This window comes from Centroberyx gerrardi, chromosome 8 (assembly GCF_048128805.1).
Source record: "Centroberyx gerrardi isolate f3 chromosome 8, fCenGer3.hap1.cur.20231027, whole genome shotgun sequence".
Lineage (NCBI taxonomy): Eukaryota > Metazoa > Chordata > Actinopteri > Beryciformes > Berycidae > Centroberyx > Centroberyx gerrardi.
In genome coordinates, this window is record NC_136004.1 from 10,018,818 (window position 1) to 10,037,870 (window position 19,053).

General features: G+C 42.3%; 1 protein-coding gene across 1 annotated transcript in view; it reads left to right on the top strand.

Annotated features, from left to right (window-relative positions):
- The first annotated feature begins 3,513 nt into the window (after window positions 1–3,513).
- The window catches only part of rimbp2b (RIMS binding protein 2b), a 33,742-nt gene continuing 18,202 nt past the window's right edge, over window positions 3,514–19,053 (top strand). Inside the window, exons 1-9 of the mRNA XM_071927811.2 lie at window positions 3,514–3,630; window positions 5,124–5,228; window positions 7,063–7,113; window positions 9,514–9,718; window positions 10,871–11,019; window positions 13,956–14,035; window positions 15,008–15,117; window positions 15,212–15,360; window positions 15,484–16,153. Of these exons, the coding sequence (XP_071783912.1) occupies window positions 5,127–5,228; window positions 7,063–7,113; window positions 9,514–9,718; window positions 10,871–11,019; window positions 13,956–14,035; window positions 15,008–15,117; window positions 15,212–15,360; window positions 15,484–16,153 (1,516 nt within the window). The 5' untranslated portion in view covers window positions 3,514–3,630; window positions 5,124–5,126. The remainder of the gene's footprint in view (window positions 3,631–5,123; window positions 5,229–7,062; window positions 7,114–9,513; window positions 9,719–10,870; window positions 11,020–13,955; window positions 14,036–15,007; window positions 15,118–15,211; window positions 15,361–15,483; window positions 16,154–19,053) is intronic.

Consider the following 19,053-nt stretch of genomic DNA (forward strand, 5'->3'; position numbering starts at 1 on the left):
GACATTTGAGTCCAATGCCAAAGAAAATAACTGTAACCATTACATCACTATATATGTAGATTGCAATACGTCCGATTGGTTTCTCTTGATTAATTTCCCTAAACTAATTTACATTGCTATCTATAGTCCTAAAAAATATACACACTCATACCAAATGTTGTTTTATAAGGCATTATCTAATGGGATCAGTGGCACTCATAATGTTCTTATAATGTGCTTATGATGCCTTATAATGCCTTTTGAGCAACATTTCAACTGAAGTATTACTTCTCATTCTTGGATGTGAAGTCTGTTAACATGTGTACACGTATATTGATACATTGATGTTAGTTTTTATGTTTGCCTGTGTCTACATTTTGCCCTCTGTTGAAACATGGCCGACCTTCATAAGTAAAACATCAGGAAGCAGCAGCAGTACAACGCCGTGCACCGTCACTAGCCATTAGGAAGCACTGTACTTACTGTAAATTTATCATGCATGAGCAAGGAGGTTTCTTAGCTCCCCATAAGAACAACACTTGCTGTGCATGCTGCTGTAGCTAAAGCGAAATGCACATCAAAAAAAGAGAGCTCTCCAGTTGACACTGCAAATTGCATCCACGGCACGCCTCATGGCTGTTGATTGAATGTAATTAAGTTTTCCTCCTCTGCAATGAAGGGATGTTTTTTAATCTCCCCCTGACACACTTGGTGGGAAAAAGGGTGGGGGGAAGGAGGCTATTTGCGTGTGTGTGTGTGTGGGCGGAGGGGGGGGGGTATAAGAATGCATATCTGATGTACATCCTATCACAGGGAACAGGGATTCTCTACATCTAACACATTGCGGTAAAGGCTTATTATTGTATTATTATTATTCCACTGTAGTGGTGGCTATCATTTTTACTAAAATGGCAGCTTTTTCATGATGCCACACATCTTCTCCTTTTAGACATGCTTTCTAGGACATAGGAGAGAACCTCAAGCAGTTTCCTCGGATGAATAATGCATGGCCTATCGCTAACAACACGTTGAGTTGAGTGCTGTGCTCTGGTCTAATCACGCCTGTCTTGTGGGGGTCTAAACACTGTTTTCTTCCTGACTCCTTTGCCTAGGAGAATGAGCTTCAAGATGTTCTCCAGGAGAAGAAGCACTTGAGTCTCCAGTTGTTCAGCAATAGCCAAAAGGCATCCGAGTATGAGAAGGTAAGAGACGACTAGGCAGTGGTTTTGACTGTACAGTGAACTTCTTGCCTTATCTACACACACGTCTCAGGGGTGCTCCATTCTCACTCGTGATGTTTCCGCAGGTTGTAGGCTATGGTATATCTGTCCTGTGAGTGGGCCTAAATAACCAGGTTCTTCTTCATGGACCGTGGCCTTGGGCTGCGCCTCCCGTGTCTTTACATTAACACACTATCAGATGAATTTCTGGCTCCTGCTGGCGCTCGGCCAAAGCTGCCCTGGGATGCCGTAGAGATGAATGTGTTGAGGATGTTGAGCTGTTTCTCCACCATCCCGCATATCAATGCGAGCCTCAAGCCTCCGATTCTATTAGAGCACTATCGCCTTCCTTTTAGCCCGAAGACCTCAAAGGCCTTCTGAGCTGATAACACCGAGGCAGAGGAGATCCACAAACACAGAGCGCCCGGCCTCTCTCTATGGACAGGAAGGCAATTTCCTGGAGGAGTTGATTGGCAGGTAGTTGCTGTGGGGTTGAAGAAGGGCGGGATGCTGGTTATTGATGTCTTATCAGGACTGGGGCGGCTCTCGGAGCAGCTATCCTTCACTGTTATCACACAGACGGATATGAGAGCAGCACTCTGCAGGGCAGTGCGGATATTAGCCCTCGCTTACACCCCCGTGTTCTGATCCCTATCATCTCTCTGAGTGAACTAGGAGGAGCTGCAAACGGCACCTCCCTCTATCCATATTAGCTTGTCTGTCGACCTGCTTCTGCTGAATCCAATATTGTTTTGTTCAATCTGTCTACGTTAGGCCTGGCAGTCGCTCCTATCCATGCAGATACTTTTAACTGTGTGGAGGCAGGCCACACAGAGGCAGACTCACTGCCTACTGTTTGTGTTGTTTTCGTTGCTGTTGTTGTTGTTTGTTGAAACAGCCTCCTCAAGCAGTCATTAGTCATTCATGGCTGCACTGAGGAAGGGGCATTACCACATTATGGCTGCAGGAACCAGTCACCTTGTTGCTGATTAGGGGCATCTAAAAAGCTGATTGCAATATACTGCCTCATGAGTGGCAAGACAACTGGCCTGTGCATGAACAGAATATGAAAAAATAGAAATGGTCACACGTTTGTCAGATATTATATACAGTGGCAGTATAGGACTCGTTGCTTTAAGTGTTGAATTGCTGTACAGTGTGAATATAATGTGCAATCTCTTCATTCAATTGAATGCTTTGCTCTTGGTTAACAATGAAGCATGAATAATTTATTAATGTTTTGGTCTACAGCTGTGGGAGGGAGTGAATTATGTTACTCCCACATTATTACAATATTTAAAGGCTTTTATCACTGAAACCAGCTAGCTCCCCTGTCTGCCCCGTGACAATTTCTGCCTATTAGATAACATGCCATTCATATACTTTCAGCCCACTGCTAACTGACTGTCTGTTAACATTATAAAATTAGCTATGAGTCAAATATGTAAGAGCTGATTATGACAGACTGATAAAACTACAAAATAGGTGTTTATATTTGATTGACCACTGATGTAGAAAGAAGTGGTTTGGACAAAAATCTATGAGCAGGGAATAGTCTGTTTTTCCGGCTTAACCCCACTACTATGCCAGGGTGCATTCACACCAAGCATGTTTGGAGCAGTTTATTTGAGCTCTGGAGCGTTTACTCCTTTAGTTTGGTTCATTTGGGCAGGTGAGGACAATGTAATTTGAACTTGGCTGGCGCCAAATAACTATACTGAGACGCCTGAAAATGCCTCTCAGTCCTCTTCCAATTGAATTGTGATGCAGTTTGTTAGGAGTGAGAACGTAATCCGAACCAACTACAGGATAGGATATGACCCCTAAATGCAAAGTTTTATGGGTATAAGGAGATGGATGTTGACATCTGATAGCCAACAGTCCCTCATGCTTGGAAAGCCTAGAATAACAAAATGAAGCGAGGCAAACCACAGCCTGGACTGATGCTCATATTCAGCTATTTCTTCATGATGATATGAACACCAGAGAAGAGACAGACAAGTCAATCATGCTTAGCTAAAGTTACAGGGACTGGAATCAGATTTGTTTTGACTCTCTCAGCCATGAAAATCTAGCCTGGCAGGATGACAGGTTACCAAAACTCTGTCCAATAAACAAGCTACTTGTAACTTTTGCTTACAAACCCTGGTTTGCTTGTAATCGGGCAGTGTGAACCTAAATGAACCAAATACAAAAAGGCAACAAAGTAAACTATTCCACGAGGGTTCAGACTGCAGAAACCGAACTGTAGGTGTGATCGCGCCCTCAAACTCTGGCTCCTTGCTCCTTGCTGGTTCTGTATGTACAGGTGAAGTCTGAGTATGCCCGGCTCAAAGAGACCCTCGGTGCTGTGACGCAGGAGAGAGATTCAGCCCTGTGGGAGAAGAACCAGCTCCAAGGCAAACTGGAGAACCTAGAGCAGGTGCTCAAGGTGAGGAAGGCCAGGCATGTCCCCGCTATTTGTCACTATGTACTGTATTTCTAGCAGTATGTCTATCCCGGGGGCCTGATTCAGGTGTTTTTACAGAGCCTGACCCTCTGCCAGTCTCCTCTCCCTACCTGTACTGCACTGCCTTCACCTGGTTATCTTCCTCTATACTGTCTAATGTCCCTGACGTGTCTGTTGCCTTCCAGTGCCGTGTTGGGAGGTCTCACCAGGAGCTGTGAAAGAGTAGAAGCTTGGAGCAGACTGCCCCCCCCCAACCCTACCCCTCATCCTCCCGCCTCCTACCCCACCCCTTAATGTTTTCCAACCCTCCCTGACCCATCCCTTCCGCCCCCCCCTCCCCCCCCCTCCCCCTCCCCCCTCCCCTCTCCCCAATCCCCTCTCCCCTCTCCCCAATCCCCTCTCCCCCTGCTAGAATTATAAGGTATCACTGCTATGTCCATCTGTTAGGGAGCAGCCCTACTCAATCCCATTCCGAATGCTTTTTCTCCACCCCAGTGGCTGTGCTTCTCTTTCCCTTTATCCGTGGGCTGCTTACCAGACATACGAATGGTCACCTGGCTATAAGACCAGAGCACTGTGGAATGTGATTTTGCATGAGGCAGGACAAAGAGTTTGGCTTTAGGAGGATGGGTGGGGGGAGGAGGAAGGGATAGAGAGTCGGGGTGGGGTTGTGGGGTGGGTGGGGTCACCCCTCATGATGATAATGTCACCTACAAGTTTGATGACATTACCTATCCTAGACCTTAAGTTTTTTATTGGCATGAAAATGTCATTTGCTTCTTTTCCCCTAACAGTGTTGCAAATACTGTATGTTTGTCTGGTTATTCACATGTAATGAGAGCAGTAAGATGACTGGATGACACTGGCATATTGGGCTATGAAGAGCCTTGCATTCAGTCCCTTGTATTGTATGGCTTTTGTTGTTATGGATGACCACAGACAAGTGAGCACGCTATGGAGTTTGCTCACCCTTTTCATGTAACTAAAAACCCTGTATTGATCATGCAAAGACAACATCGCTGAGGACAGCTTTTCAGACAGTCCCAGTAATGAGACTTCTAACAGGTATTGTGTTACCTAAAGGGGGCAGCAAACCTGACTGTGGATTGATGATTGTTTTTTTTTCGCACAGCAAAGCATCTCTAGTCCTCATCCATAAGCACCCTTGTGCAAAATTTGATCTGATCTCTCTAGAGGATCATTTGACATAAACTGTTCTTACATGACACGCACTGTGGCATAGTTTATGTCTTTCTTGTTTTTAAGGGTTTTAAGGTCAGTACACTGTGAACCAGCCTCTGTATGTGTTATTTGTGTGCACATGTACACCTGTGTCGTTTCTGAGTGTGGAATAGAAGACTGGAGATGCAACTGTTTTGGCTCAGTGCCGTTGGTTTTTAGTTCTACTAACAGCAGCCCTCTCTATGCCCCCCACAATCCTCCCCCCGCTCTCCACCCCTGCCCCCTGCGGACAGCATATGCGTGAGGCTGCAGAGCGGAGGCAGCAGCTAGAGTTGGAGCATGAGCAGGCCTTGGCTGTACTCAATGCAAAGCAGCAGGAGATTGACCTTCTTCAGAAGGTAAGGGATGCCAGGTTACACCATTACTAACAGCACCGCAAGGCTGGCCTTTCTTGTTTGCCCAGCCTGTGCCCATGTCAGGAGTCAAAGAGCTTTGTGTTGAGCCGTGGCGCTATACATACAGTACAACAAAGGTGAAAGACAACTCAAAGACTGCATTAAAGAACTAAACTGGTGTGAGAATTATCGCCTGGAGATTGAATTTGGTTTTCAATTCTGTCACTGTGCTGTCTGAGAATAGAGCAATCTACTTTTCATAGACTAGGACGCCCACTCACCTCTATCAACATATTCATCAGGGTTCAAAGAGCTTTGTGTTCAGCAGTTTTGCTACTATAGCCACTCCAGTGTATCCTCTTAAACCCCTTCCTTCAGCTGTCTATCACACTCCAAGCCTGCCCAGACAGTGTTCAACATCTCAGGAGTACTCTTGTTTGTTACAGCGAGCGAATCAAAAGGCCAAAACCTAGAGTAGATATGACACTTTTGGAGGCTTGCTTAAAAAAATGCTGGCCGAGACTATTTGATGGTTGGGCTGCCTCCTCTGCGCACTGGAGCCGACTGTAATGTCAAAGCAAGCCCAGCGATGGCTGAGATGGCTGATAGTGTGAACGTGATAGGAATTGTCACCAACGCCTCCTCTGGACCCACAGCTGAGAGCCTGTATCTCAGTGTTGCTGTTGCTGCAGTGTGCCTCCAACTTTAGAGTCAGCCATTAACAGGCAGAGTTCTCAGCTTTTCTCTCATTAGCAGAAGCTCATTACTGTGTTATCTTCCTTCAGAGACACTGGCTGGTTTCTGCATTCTCTTAAATTAATTGCCTACGAAGTGGATTTATGAAATTGGAAAGTCCACAGATGCTCTCTCATTCGTGTGGAACATTTGTTTTTCTCAACAGATGTTTCTAGTCTCCAAAAGTAAACTAGCGTGTATTATGCTATGTTTTTTATACAGTACAATGGTTCTGTATTACTCAAATAGTATTGTTATTGAGTGGCCTGGACCCTTAATGTACTTTTGGTGGAATACTATTTCAGATTCATTCAAAATCATTTTAACCTCATTTTAACCTTTTTTTAACCTCAGTCCAGACCATTATTCTCACATATGGCTTTCCCAACCATTCAAACACACATTCTGGCAACATGTTTACTGTTTCACCGAACATCTACATTACTACTATAAAGGAAAGATTAGCCAGGACCTGGTTTGCAATGTAGCAGCAAATCATTCTTATCATTTTAACCTGATTGGAGGAGCTGAGGTTTACAACATCAGGACAATTCAGATGATGGCAGTTGAGTGGTCAGTCACAGGTATGTATACTGAATTGACTTTCAAATACTTTCCTGAGTGTCAAACCTCATCCATGTGACAACTAATTAGACTAAACAAACCATAACAATGTGAAAATGGTAGAAATAAAAGCCACAGTACCGGGAGTGTGGTATAGTGAGTATGGGCTTTTCCAAAAATCTAGGCACTCCTGTATGGTGAAAAAAAAGCCATGTTGGCCTTCATCAGGGCATCGTGCCTCACCATACTGTGCACTCTTTCTATCTTTCTGTCTTTTCCATTTTTTACGTTTTAGGTACCCCATCAAAGTGCAACTTGTTTACATACCTGCTCACACACATTTTTACCACACACACACAAAGCATATCAGCTTGCCTTTAAACCAAAGTTTGAAGTTTTTACTGGTTCTGTATGACCCAGGCTTGGCCACAGTATATAAATGTAAAATAAAGAATGGAAAAGTGTTTCCAGAGGTTTGCAGAAGCCTCTTACTGGTGTTTTATTTTGAATCTCACTCTCTCACACCTGTGTTTCCCAGGCTCAGGTTGAGGCTAAAAAGGAACATGAGGGCGCCGTCCATCTGTTAGAGGTGAGTGTCTGGACACCGGGGGGGTGGTGGGGGCGGGGCGGCTGTGAGTGTAAGTGTGTGACTGCTACTGGAGTGAATGGAGCGGGTCAGCCTGGCGGTCAGACATATAAGCCTGGAGCCATTTGCTACTCCTGTTGACCTCATTGGCTGAAACCTTTTGCACATTTTCAGTTCTTCATATATTTAATATGGATCTATATGGATTTTTTTTTTCCACAATATGGTTTAAATGACTTGGTAATCACCCTTTTCAACCCACTGAACAGGGTTTTGTAAATATCAGTCTCTTTCAAATAAATGTGTAAATCATAAACAATAATGTATTTGTATCATACATGACCATTATCTATCTATTATTTCATCTTTCTATAATTATTGTAATCAAGTGATACGTACGTATGCATGAGTGCCACAGCAGACCTTAATTTCCAAAGTGTTTTTCTTTCAAGATGTGTATGAGTGATCACATGTGTAATTGTGCTTAATTTCTTTCCAACATCTCTTTTCACTGTATTGGTTGTGTTTATGCACATACAGAACCACTTGGACAGCATGCAGGTATTTCAGAATTGTTTTTATTTATTTACTTGATATTTCTTCCACCTCTCCCAGTACAGTCCATAGGATATACTGTACTCCTCTGTTTTCTTTGGCTCTGGAGGTATGGTTATGGAATACCATATTGCAATTTATGATTTCAGTCTTGTATTTATGGTAAAATTGATCAGTTATGTTTTGTTTACATGTGGTACTGAAAAGGTACAACTCAAAGACTATTTTAATGAACTAATTTGATGTGAGAATTATTGCTTTTGGATTGAATTTGGTTTTCAGCACTGTTACTGTGCTTCCTCAGTATAGAGCAATCTTCTTTCCATAGGCTATAACACCCACTCGCCTCTATGAACATTTTCATCAAAGCAAACTGCCTTTTATTAAGTCACAAGTGGTGGGCTTTTTGAAGGGCTGGAACATTACTGATGGCATAAATTGGAGGTCTTTCAGACTTGAACATAAAGAAAAATTTAGCTACAGTTGCTTAACAATTAATGAAGGAACTCTAATCATAAAACCAAGTTTCATAATGAATATGCATAGACTTCAATCAAAGATGGCTGCCTGAGGAACCCACTGACCGATCTTGTTTCCACATGCTCAAAGCTCATAGACACAGTGGGAGGTGCAAATTTAACTATTTACAATCAGCAGCATCAACAACGAGGCATTAAAACTCGCAATGCATACACATAGAAAAACAAAAAACATCAGAATCCATTTAGTAAGTGCAGAAAAAAATAAGTAAAATACATTGCAATAAAACTGGTCTTTCAGTAGTCTTCATTCATTGCAGGTTTTTCAGACTTACCATCTAGAACAAGCCCTTTTATTTCTTGTCTATCATGGAAATAAAGTCAAAGTCAGCTCTGTGCATTGTGGCAAAACTCTATCAAAGGATCACAGTGGATGTGATCCTTTTTCATTGTAGTGGTAGCATTGCATGTATGTTATCCAGCATGTGTTTCAAACAGCATCTACTCGTCATACAGTTGTGAACTGTATGATGCCAATAAGCTAATCACCCTTTGTGTTAATTCACTAATTTACTAATTTGCAAATGCAGGAATTAGAAAGGTCACCCCTCCTCTAATAGCATGTTCATGTCCAGCCAAACAATAACTTGTCTGCATGAAATGCACTCGCAGTGCTTTAACAGAACAGCTTAGAAAGTAGTGCAGCAGGCATTGCTGTGCATTGGGCAGTGCTGAAAATTCCATGGTCGCTGCAGTGTCCCCCTCAGTGTCTGTGGTTTAGATTGTCTTAGATGGAAGATTACGTGGTGTTCAAGACCTGGTTGTCAACGAACCATCATTTAACTTCAGAAGAAATCATGCACTAGCACCTGGGATTTCCATTATGCCTGCCCATGCAATTACAGTACGTTCAGTTTGTCAGTTTCATTACTTCTGATGAATCTTGCCTTTGTTTTACTGTTTCTGTGCAATGAAGTTGAGCATTTTTTGGTATGCTTACTCCCTCATAGAAAGAGGCTACTCCTCAGAATCATATGCATTAACTGTAGTCTTGCATGTGATTTGTATACTGTACTGTGAATAGTAGTTTAGGAGTTTAGGAAGTGTTTCTCTGTAATGACTGATCTCCATGTTTCAAGTCCGAAAACCCATTCCACATTCTATTTGTGTGTAGATGTTAGACGTGCAGCGCCATATACGTATGTACGTACGTATGTGTATATTCTAGAATTTTCTTGTGTAGAATGTTCACTCCTGCATTCCGCTTTAACCTAATTTCTTCTTCTTCTGTCACTTTCTTTTGTTTGCCATCCTCTCTCTCTCTCTCTCTCTCTCTCTCTCCCTCTCTCCTCCCTGACTATGTCATCAGGCCAAAGTCCGTGAGCTGGAGGAGAAATGTCGGACTCAGAGTGAGCAGTTCAACCTCCTGTCCAAAGAGCTGGAGAAGTTCCGGCTGCAGGCTGGGAAGTTTGATATCCTCAGCACTGAACCCTTAACCGTATGCGAATCCCCTGGATCGCCCAACAAATCCCTGTCCCAGCTCCTTAATGGACTGGCCGCACCCATAGGGAAAGGTGTGTGGGATCTTACTGATCCTCAGTGCTTTCACTCCAATATGCTTTAGGTTTGAAAAATAAATCGTTATCTGATGTTCATTGCTCAGTATTTCAAAAATACAGAACATTCTTTGAAATGAGACTGTTTTGTAAGTAAAGGTCTCAAGGTAGCTAGCAGCTTTAATAACAATACGTAACAAGTTTTACTTTCATGCCTACAATAATTTTACAAGAGCAGGGGTCACAGTTTCAAACGTTGGATATCTCCTTAGGGAATGAAGCTAAATAAATGAGAGAGAACACCAAGGTTTTTTTTTTGTATGTCGTTGCCCATTCTTAGAAAAGCACAGTGCTAGTGAATAAACGTATCGTTACAGTCATTTGAGAGCTGTTTTCAGTAACTACATATATACTTGAGAAGAAGAGCCAGTACTATATAGTGGTGCAGGTCCAGGTAAACGATCAAGTAGCGTATAATGAGGAGAAAGACATCACAGCTGAAACTAGAAGTCTGGAAGTCAGTGCTTCAGACTTACACTGGAATAAACACCGAACTGCTAATGAAATAATCAATCATAGTGAAAAATAGCCTCTAGCCGCCAAAGCTTGTTCTCTGTTTGTTTTTGACTCATTTTCAGTCAATACACAAATGCTGTAGCAATTAGTAATTATCTTGGGATGGTACCAGGGACTGTACCTTTGGTTAGCCTACATATTTGCATACTGTAAATACTGTATGTATTTGTAATTTGTACTCTTGCTATGAACTTTTAATATATTTTATGCAGTAAGAAGGGCTGGAACATTACATAACAACTGAAGAATGATAAATGAGAAAATACCTGCTCAACAAAGTGATTGCTGGTGTTAATTGCTACAGCATGCAATAAACTAAGAGCGAAGCAGGCTGTAAATTAAGGGCATAATTACTGTTGTTCTGGTTTGCATTACATTTTGACACACTGTATATTGCATTGAATGAGTTTACATCATACAACACTTTTACACCGTGTTGAACTTCAGTTAATGTTTTTTTTCAAACATGGATACATAATATAGTGTTTATTTAATGAACTCATATTACTTTTGGTAATATGATTTTATTTGGCACAGTTTTGATATCATTTCCGTTATATTTTCATGTGAATATCTGCTTCTTTTGTTCCTCAGGCAATGAGACTCCAATGAGCAGATCTTTGATATCTGAGTTCATTCGACCTCTCCAGATCAGTGGGGACAAGCCTGAGCTCCTGTCCGTCAAGCCAACATTCCTCACCCGCAGTCGAGCCAGCAGCCCCAGACGGCCTTTCCTCTCGGAGGTATGCCTTCTCATTGTGTCTGTTTGTACACTGTACGGCACCTTAAGCACATATTAAGAAAGTGTGCCACAGGGTCAAGTTTAACTTAGCCAACTTTAAATATATTAGAAACGCAATGACCTTTAGTGCAGCTAACATGAATGCCATGATTATGTCACATCTAACATACTGTCTGACAAGTTGGGGACAAACTAACAGCTCTACACTAAAGCCACTGGCAACCCTTTACAAACAAACCATTAAAGTTCTGGACCAGAAACCTAACAGCTTCCATCATTGTATCATTCTAAATAGTCATAAACTTCTGAGTTGGGAAGATGTAATCACATACAAAAACCTCTGCCTGGTCTATAAAATCTTGCATAACATCGCTCCTTCTCCTCTTAATTCATTCATAACCCAACGTGACAATACCAATCAGACCACCAGAAGCACCACACGACTGTGTAGTCACATTCAGGAAAAGTACATTTGGTCATTTATCATTCTTTGTTATAGCTATTTTTTTCCTCTTCTCACTTCCCTTGTTCCCTTTGTATTGTTGTTTGAACTTCATTGATGGTACCCCTCTATGTCATTACTACCTGTCTGCATAGGTTTGTATGTCCTGCCCATTTGCTTGTGATTGCTGTGATTATTTTCTCTTCCCTTGTTCCCTTGTCCCCTTTGTATTGTTTTTATCTCATGAACTCCATTGATGTTGTCCCTTTATGTCACCCTTACCTGCCTTCATGTGTTTGTATGTCTTGTCTCCTTTGTGCTTGCTATGATTGTGATTATTATTATTATTTTCTTTTTTTTTCTTTTGTCTGTTCTGTTTTATTTTTTTCTTTTAACTAATCTATTTTAGGTTGCCTTTTGTCAGCTGGCCGGGGACAACAGCTGGAAATTAGCCATGTAGGCTAAAGCTGCCCCATTTACTGTTACTGTTACAGTTAATTAATGGGGACTGTCAACGACATTATAAACTAATAAACTAAACTAAACCTTTCTTCATTTGCATTTTAGACGTTTAGCACTTATCTAGAGCAACTTACAATGAGGGCAACAGTCTAATAAGCTTAAAGCTGCAGGAGGCAATATGTTTTAAGTAAAAATAGACCCGTCTTATCAGTCTAAATCACAAAGTGGGGCTGCAACAGAGGAGAGTGGGTCATCCCCACTAATTGAGACATTATAGATTTGCCCCATTTGCCTAAATGAAATTCTCACATCAGGTATGTACACCTCCGGAAGTGACGAATCAAATCTTAATAGTAAAATACAAACTGTCTCCTACACAGCAGTGAGTGAGCGCTCCGTCCAGAGAAAGCTGGACTCTTTTGCCTCTCTTGTCCCTCTAGTAACCTTTGGTATCAAGCATCACAGACCAGTCAGGTTGGTAAACATGAGTGTGATGTGTGCAGTTCACTGATGTCACGGTACAGGATTTCTGGGTACTGAAGTTCAAATTTGTAAAACTGTTACCTATCACTGCCATTTGGAGTTGCCAACGTGTGAAGTTTCCTAGTGCAGCTTTAAAAACCCTTTCAGATACAATTCGATTTTCAATCTAATGTGTTAAACTGAACAAGAGAAAATCCACCCATCAGTGATGCATGAGACTTCCTGGATTTGTCCATACGAGCCCATGTGGTTGGGAATGACCACTGGTGTGGAATATTCTCGGTGCACAGGAAATGAAACTAGAAAATGCATGTTTTATGAGCTGCTTTAAAAGAAAAAGAAAAATACAAGGTATCAAGTTACCCTACAGCAAGATATTTCCACTTTCAACATTAGATATAATGCCTCTCTTGTTCCTTTGGTATCCTTTGGTATAAAGCGATCACAGACCGAGTTGGTAAACAAGAGCATGTCACCTTTCATGATTTCTGGGCATTGACTTCCTCAAAATTAAAATAGTTACCTCTTGCTGCCATTTTGGGTGGCCAATGTGCAAAAATGGCATGGTGCAGCTTTAAATTCCTAGAGCACCAACATTACAAGTAACTAATAAAAAGGAATGCAAGGGTCAAACCCATAGATCCCTGACAATAGATGCAGCAAATATTCCTGTGTCCCTAAAATGATCCTGTATGATAGAGAAGTGCATGGTAAAGAAGTAAGAATTAAAGAGAATAGATACAACGATTTGTCAAGCCATACATTCTTCTTCTTGCTTCTTCTCTGTCTCTTCAAACGTCAATTACATTGGCCCATCAGTCAAGTCTGCTTATTTCACCAAGCACTCATTCAAACCATGATTAACTCTGTATGAGCTTGCTGAAGTATCAATGTGTGAATGGCTGACAGCGAGAATAAGTGAATAAGTGACCCTGATTTCCTAAAGGAGATAGATGTTTCATTGTGTTATTATTTCCAGCATGGTTACTATACTGTACTGTTCTCTGTCATTCTAAGCCTGAATTTTATTCATCCATGAAAGGTTTGCCGAGAACATTTGGTCTTTGTCAGCCATGCACTACTTCACAGTCATACACACCTGGGAGCAGTCCAGGACAACCAGTCCTCTACTACAAAGAGCGTCATTCACTTTCCTTGTCCCGGCTTGTCCAGGGATTTGAACCGGTGACCTTCCAGTCACAAGCCTGCTTGTCTAACCCTAAAGCTCATCTCACTGTGATAGAGGAAGGTTGGCTAAGGCAGCACATAATGAAAACCCATCATTCTCCCAGTACAGAGCACCGAAATTGTGAAATTGTTTGAAAGACCCAATATGTTTGTTTTTACACTTTGCCTCTGAAGATTTTGGCACTTATCTAAGTTTTATGGGAATTTATGAGTCTCTACTTTCATAAGGGGCAAAATCATTTTAACTTAGAAAGTATGTTACTCTGGCTTTCTGTACATAAAGTGAAGCTCCAAAAGAAAACACTGGGAAGGATTTTCTTTTTCTTTAAACAGGGTATTTGTGTTTTCTTTTTCTTCACTAGATGGACAAAGAACTCAGCTCAACCACCAGGTCCAAGCCGAAGTTCACAGGAAAGGTTCGTCTGTGTATTGCTCGGTACAGGTATGTATACACAAACACTATACACACAATTAATTATTCACTATCTATCCACAGTTTATCATGTTTGAATTGAATCAAACAAAATTACAGCTTAAATTATATCACATAGATGTTTTTTTTGTTCCAGTGCAGGATTCAGCTTAATACGAGATGCCTTAAAAGCGATTCTCAAAATTTTTAGAAGTCTTTGTTATTGATCAAGCCCCACGTTGGGCAATATTTCAGTTTTTGTTTCTAACAAATTGGCATCAACCTCTTGTTTGCATTTGAATTCAAGTCAGTGTTGCATGAAATCATTACTCTCAAAATTGCCTACAAGCCCTTTCAAGTCCTTGTAATGCTCTAGCTATGGAAGTACAGTATACTGAATGGTTTATATGCAGTTTTGAGAGTAAATGCTAACCGGAGCTTTGTGCCAATATTTTAGACACCCAAACACCAAAGTGAAGTGATGCCCAAAGAGAGGTCCTGGGTAATGATCAGTAGGATAGGCTGCTAAAAATCCTGAACCATCCCTTTAAAATGAACTGGTAGCCTGGCATGGATAGGCTTTGTGTAGAGTATTTGCTTTGTCTCACAGAGCTTTAAGCTCTGGTCTTAAAAATGATGCAGTGTTTCTCTCACCAAAGAAAATTACCTGTCAGCACAAAAAATAATTGGAATCCTCAGAACACAAATATGTGAAACAGGCCCAGCGCTTTCCACCCACACCATCTTTAGCTCTCTCATTTTGCCTGAAAAAAATATATTCTTCATATTTTTGAAGCAGCCCTCAGCAAATGCCTCTTTCCTGGACTTACATATTAGGGTAGTGCAGTGTTTAAAATGAAAAAAAAAAACAAATAGACATTGGATACTTGGATGGGTAGTAATTGTTTGAATTTCTTTCAAATTAGTGTAAAATATAATACAGGGACTGTACTGTACATCACCTTGACAGCTGAACTATCTATTTATGTTTTTTCACTGTAGTTATAATCCCTATGATGGGCCCAATGAGCATCCTGAGGCTGAGCTCCCCCTGGTGGCAGGGAAGTACCTCTACGTTTACGGGACGATGGACGAGGATGGCTTTTATGAAGGTCTGATATGCCCTTATATAATTTAATCTCTTCTTCTCATATCACAGCAATATCAACTGTCTCTTCATCCTCTCTTGTCCTCTTTGTTCCTCAGGAGAGCTGCTAGATGGACAGCAGGGTCTTGTCCCCTCCAATTTTGTGGATTTTGTCCAGGATGAGGAGACGCACTCTGTTCAGCACCGAGACGGGGCTAAAGAACCTGGCTACCTCAACCACAGTAGCCTGGGGACTCAGAGACTGGGTGTTGGTATAGGCACAGGCTTGAGCACGGGCTTGAGCACGGGCTTGGGCACCGGCTTGGGCAGCGGCTTGGGCACGGGCTTGGGCACCGGCACGAGCATAAGCAGCCTGCTGTCTGACAGTAAGCTGGACTGTCTCAGCACCAGCAGCCTGGGCATGGACCTCCTGGGCACCTGCAGCAACGGGACAGGAACCCTGGATGTCAGCATTGACGAGGTTGGCGAAGACATCGTGCCTTACCCCCGCCGCATCAACCTGATCAAACAGCTGGCCAAGAGCGTGATCGTCGGCTGGGATCCCCCCGTGGTCCCGCCGGGCTGGGGCTCCATCAGTGGCTACAATGTCTTGGTGGATAAGGAGGTGCGCATGAGTGTTCCCTTTGGGGGCAGGACAAAGTCTCTCATCGAGAAGCTCAACCTGGCCACCAACACCTACCGCATCTCGGTGCAGAGCATCACCGACAGGGGCCCGTCGGACGAGCTGCGGTGCACTCTGCTGGTGGGAAAGGACGTGGTGGTGGCGCCCTACTACCTGCGGGTGGACAGCATCACGCAGGTTTCCGCTGAGCTCTCCTGGATGCCCAGCAACAGCAACTACAGTCACACCATCTTCCTCAACGGTGCGGAGTACGACATGGTCAAGGCGGGGGGCTACAAGTACCAGTTCTTCAACCTGAAGCCCATGACGGTGTACAAGGTGAAGGCTGTGGCGCGGCCGCATCAGGTGCCTTGGCAGCTTCCTCTGGAGCAGAGGGAGAAAAGGGAGATCTCTGTGGAGTTCTGCACTCAGCCTGCAGGTCAGCCTCCGCAACATTCCTCAACTCGCATTTCACTTTTATCTGTCATACTGTGCCACCCTCTCATGCAGGGGCAGGCTATTTTTGTACGTTGTTTATGGTTTGCTGGTTGATACTATATGTATGTAGCCTCTGCCATACCTACAAGGATGTTCTTAGCATAACTGTTGTCATCAGTCTGTATTTTTCATTCATAGGACGTATTTATGATGAAGAGGAACTGTAGTTATGCAGTTCTCTCCCAGTCTTATTGTTGTTGTTGCAGTACATTATTGCTTGCTGGCTCAAAGTCATCTGATAATTTACAATGAAAGCCATCTGATTATTTACAGCAGACACAGCAATCTATTTATTTACTCACTGACAAGCTTTGAGCCCATTACATTTACAAATGCAAACCTGACAAACATCTGAGACCTTGTTTTCATTTTTTCCCCAGCCACTTTTAGATTGCCCTCAAGGACTTGTGTGTACCACTGCGATAAGACACATGCATGGTAGAAAGAGGGGAAAAAAAAAAAAGAGAAAAGTGTTATGAGTAGACATCCAAGAAGCATTCGCTGAAAAAAGCAGCATAACATCGGAGACAACAGGCGAGAGGGAAAACAGAACTGGTTGGGGAGAGGGAAACTGTGTAAATAGTATGTGTATATCTCTTGGATTCTTCTCCCATGAGGCTCCTTAAGGCTTTGCTGGTGCCAGCACTATTAAAATTGGGTCTCACAGCCTGGCTTTCCTGGTACAGAAAATCCTTTTACAGTAAGAATGTAATGAGAGCGATTTCTCTCCACACAGCCAGCTATATTTCTGGTACTGTTTTTGTGGAGGGGTGCAGAGGCATAGGTATAGTTAGCCACTTGTACAAATGAAATACGGAACAGAGAGACATCAGACTGTTGCTTTTAAAGTGACTAAGTGCTCCAGAGGATGGGAGGAGAAAGAGGAGGTGGAGACACACGGGAGAGGCAGATGGAGCTTCGGGTGGAGGCTCATCACAGGGAACACCGGGGGGGCCACAACCTCACGTTGTGATCATGGCACATGATAAGATAAAGACACCGTTTCAGAGGCTTTCAATTAACGGGAATTGATCTCATTCCCTTGGATGAAGACACCAATTACATGACCCACTTTGTAGCCTCCACATTGTTGCGAGTTATTCCAGTCCTCTCTAAATTTAATGTCTTTGATGCTTCCACTCCCTCACTATTTATACAACATGCGTTTTGGGGTTGTTGTTTTTTTTTTTTTGCTTGAAACTGAAAGCTTAATGGGCTGTTTTATTTTATTTATTTAACCTTTATTTAACCAGGTAAGTCCCTGTGAGACCAAAAATCTCTTTTTCAGGGGAAACCTGGCCAAGACGGCAGCAGCAGTATAAAAACACAATACCGTTTAAAATAGTGAACAGAAAAGAGAGAAAGAGAAAGCAGGAAGGAAGGACATAGAGAGAGAGAGAGAGAGAAGGAAGGACAGAGGGAGAGAAAGAGAATTGTTGAAGTTTGAATGGACTTGGCAGCTGACATGCTGAGTGAGAGTTCTTTAAATGATCTGCTATTGAACATGTTAATTAGTGGCATCTGAAATGGTCTCAGTATTGGTGGTTGAGGACTTCTATTAATAGGGAGCATAGTGTACGTAAGCACTGTATTAGGTTTCCATGCTCAGCATGTGTTCTTTAGCAAGTGACTTCATTACTTCTTAGTGATACAACATTTGTATTAATATTAGTCACACCAAGCAGCCTCAATTCCCTGCCTGGAAATCAGTGTCTGCTGCATGTGTCTAGTATTAATGAAAGTGGCTCCACTGAAATATTCATTTAAACACTCATCTTAGCTCTCGCAGGAGCTTGTTGTTTATGACAGGCATAGTTTAAAAATGACAAGAGGAAATGAATTCTCCAAACAGCTCGTGCTCCTGTTCCAAGACTGTGTGTCTGCTGACAGTCAGTGTAGAAATGTGATTAAGATTGCATTGATGTAGGTTCTCAGACACAGCTGTGGGTTGCAGCTCTGAGATACTGCTGACTGCATCTGCTCACTCGCTGACTGTGTGACTGCAGGGTAGCAGCAGAGCTGCACAGATGGGTCTTGTTGGTTAGTATGCAGGCAGCATTGACAGACTGTGAAAACAGCAAACTGTTTTTTTGGATGCTCCATAGAACATTATGAGTAAGAATCTGGCAGCAGGATATTGCTGTACTTCCATTCATGGTAGAATGTTGGCAAACTGTGTTTTCTCAACCAACGTAACGCCTGCGCAGTGTTGCATATGAATGAACACCAGTACACACATCATGAACCACGCACTGAGATCGGCATAAATATATCAAAAGGGATCTCTCTACAAATGAATTGAAATATAATAAATACTACATTCAACTAAATAAATGTCTTTAAAAAAATAAAGCATTTATTGGCACAAGTGCTTTGTAATTCTGATATATAATAATTTTGATATATTTGACACGTTTTAAAAAAAAATCTAAATTAATTACAAAATACTGGTCACATGAGATATTTATTAAAATACAGATTTTCAAAATACATCTGCAGCACAGCAGTGTTTTCCCTGCTTAGCCCAGCCTCTCTGTGTGTATCCATAGTGTCTCCATTTTTATGGGAAATTATGAACCTCAGTTTACAGATTTTAACTCAGAACGCCCTTTAATGGGATGACATCCATTGAACAGGCTATCTGCCCTTTGAGTCTTCTCTTCCTGTGCTGGTCCTGGCTGAGGCCTTATGGTTCACTGGTCTGATCACTGTTTGTCTCATTGCATCGTATCATCAGACCAGTATCACAGCACTGACTTGTTCATTACAGTAAAAATGGGAAATATGTTTGAAAATGCAATGATATTCAAACCGATTTTCTGCCAGAGAATATTTGAGTTA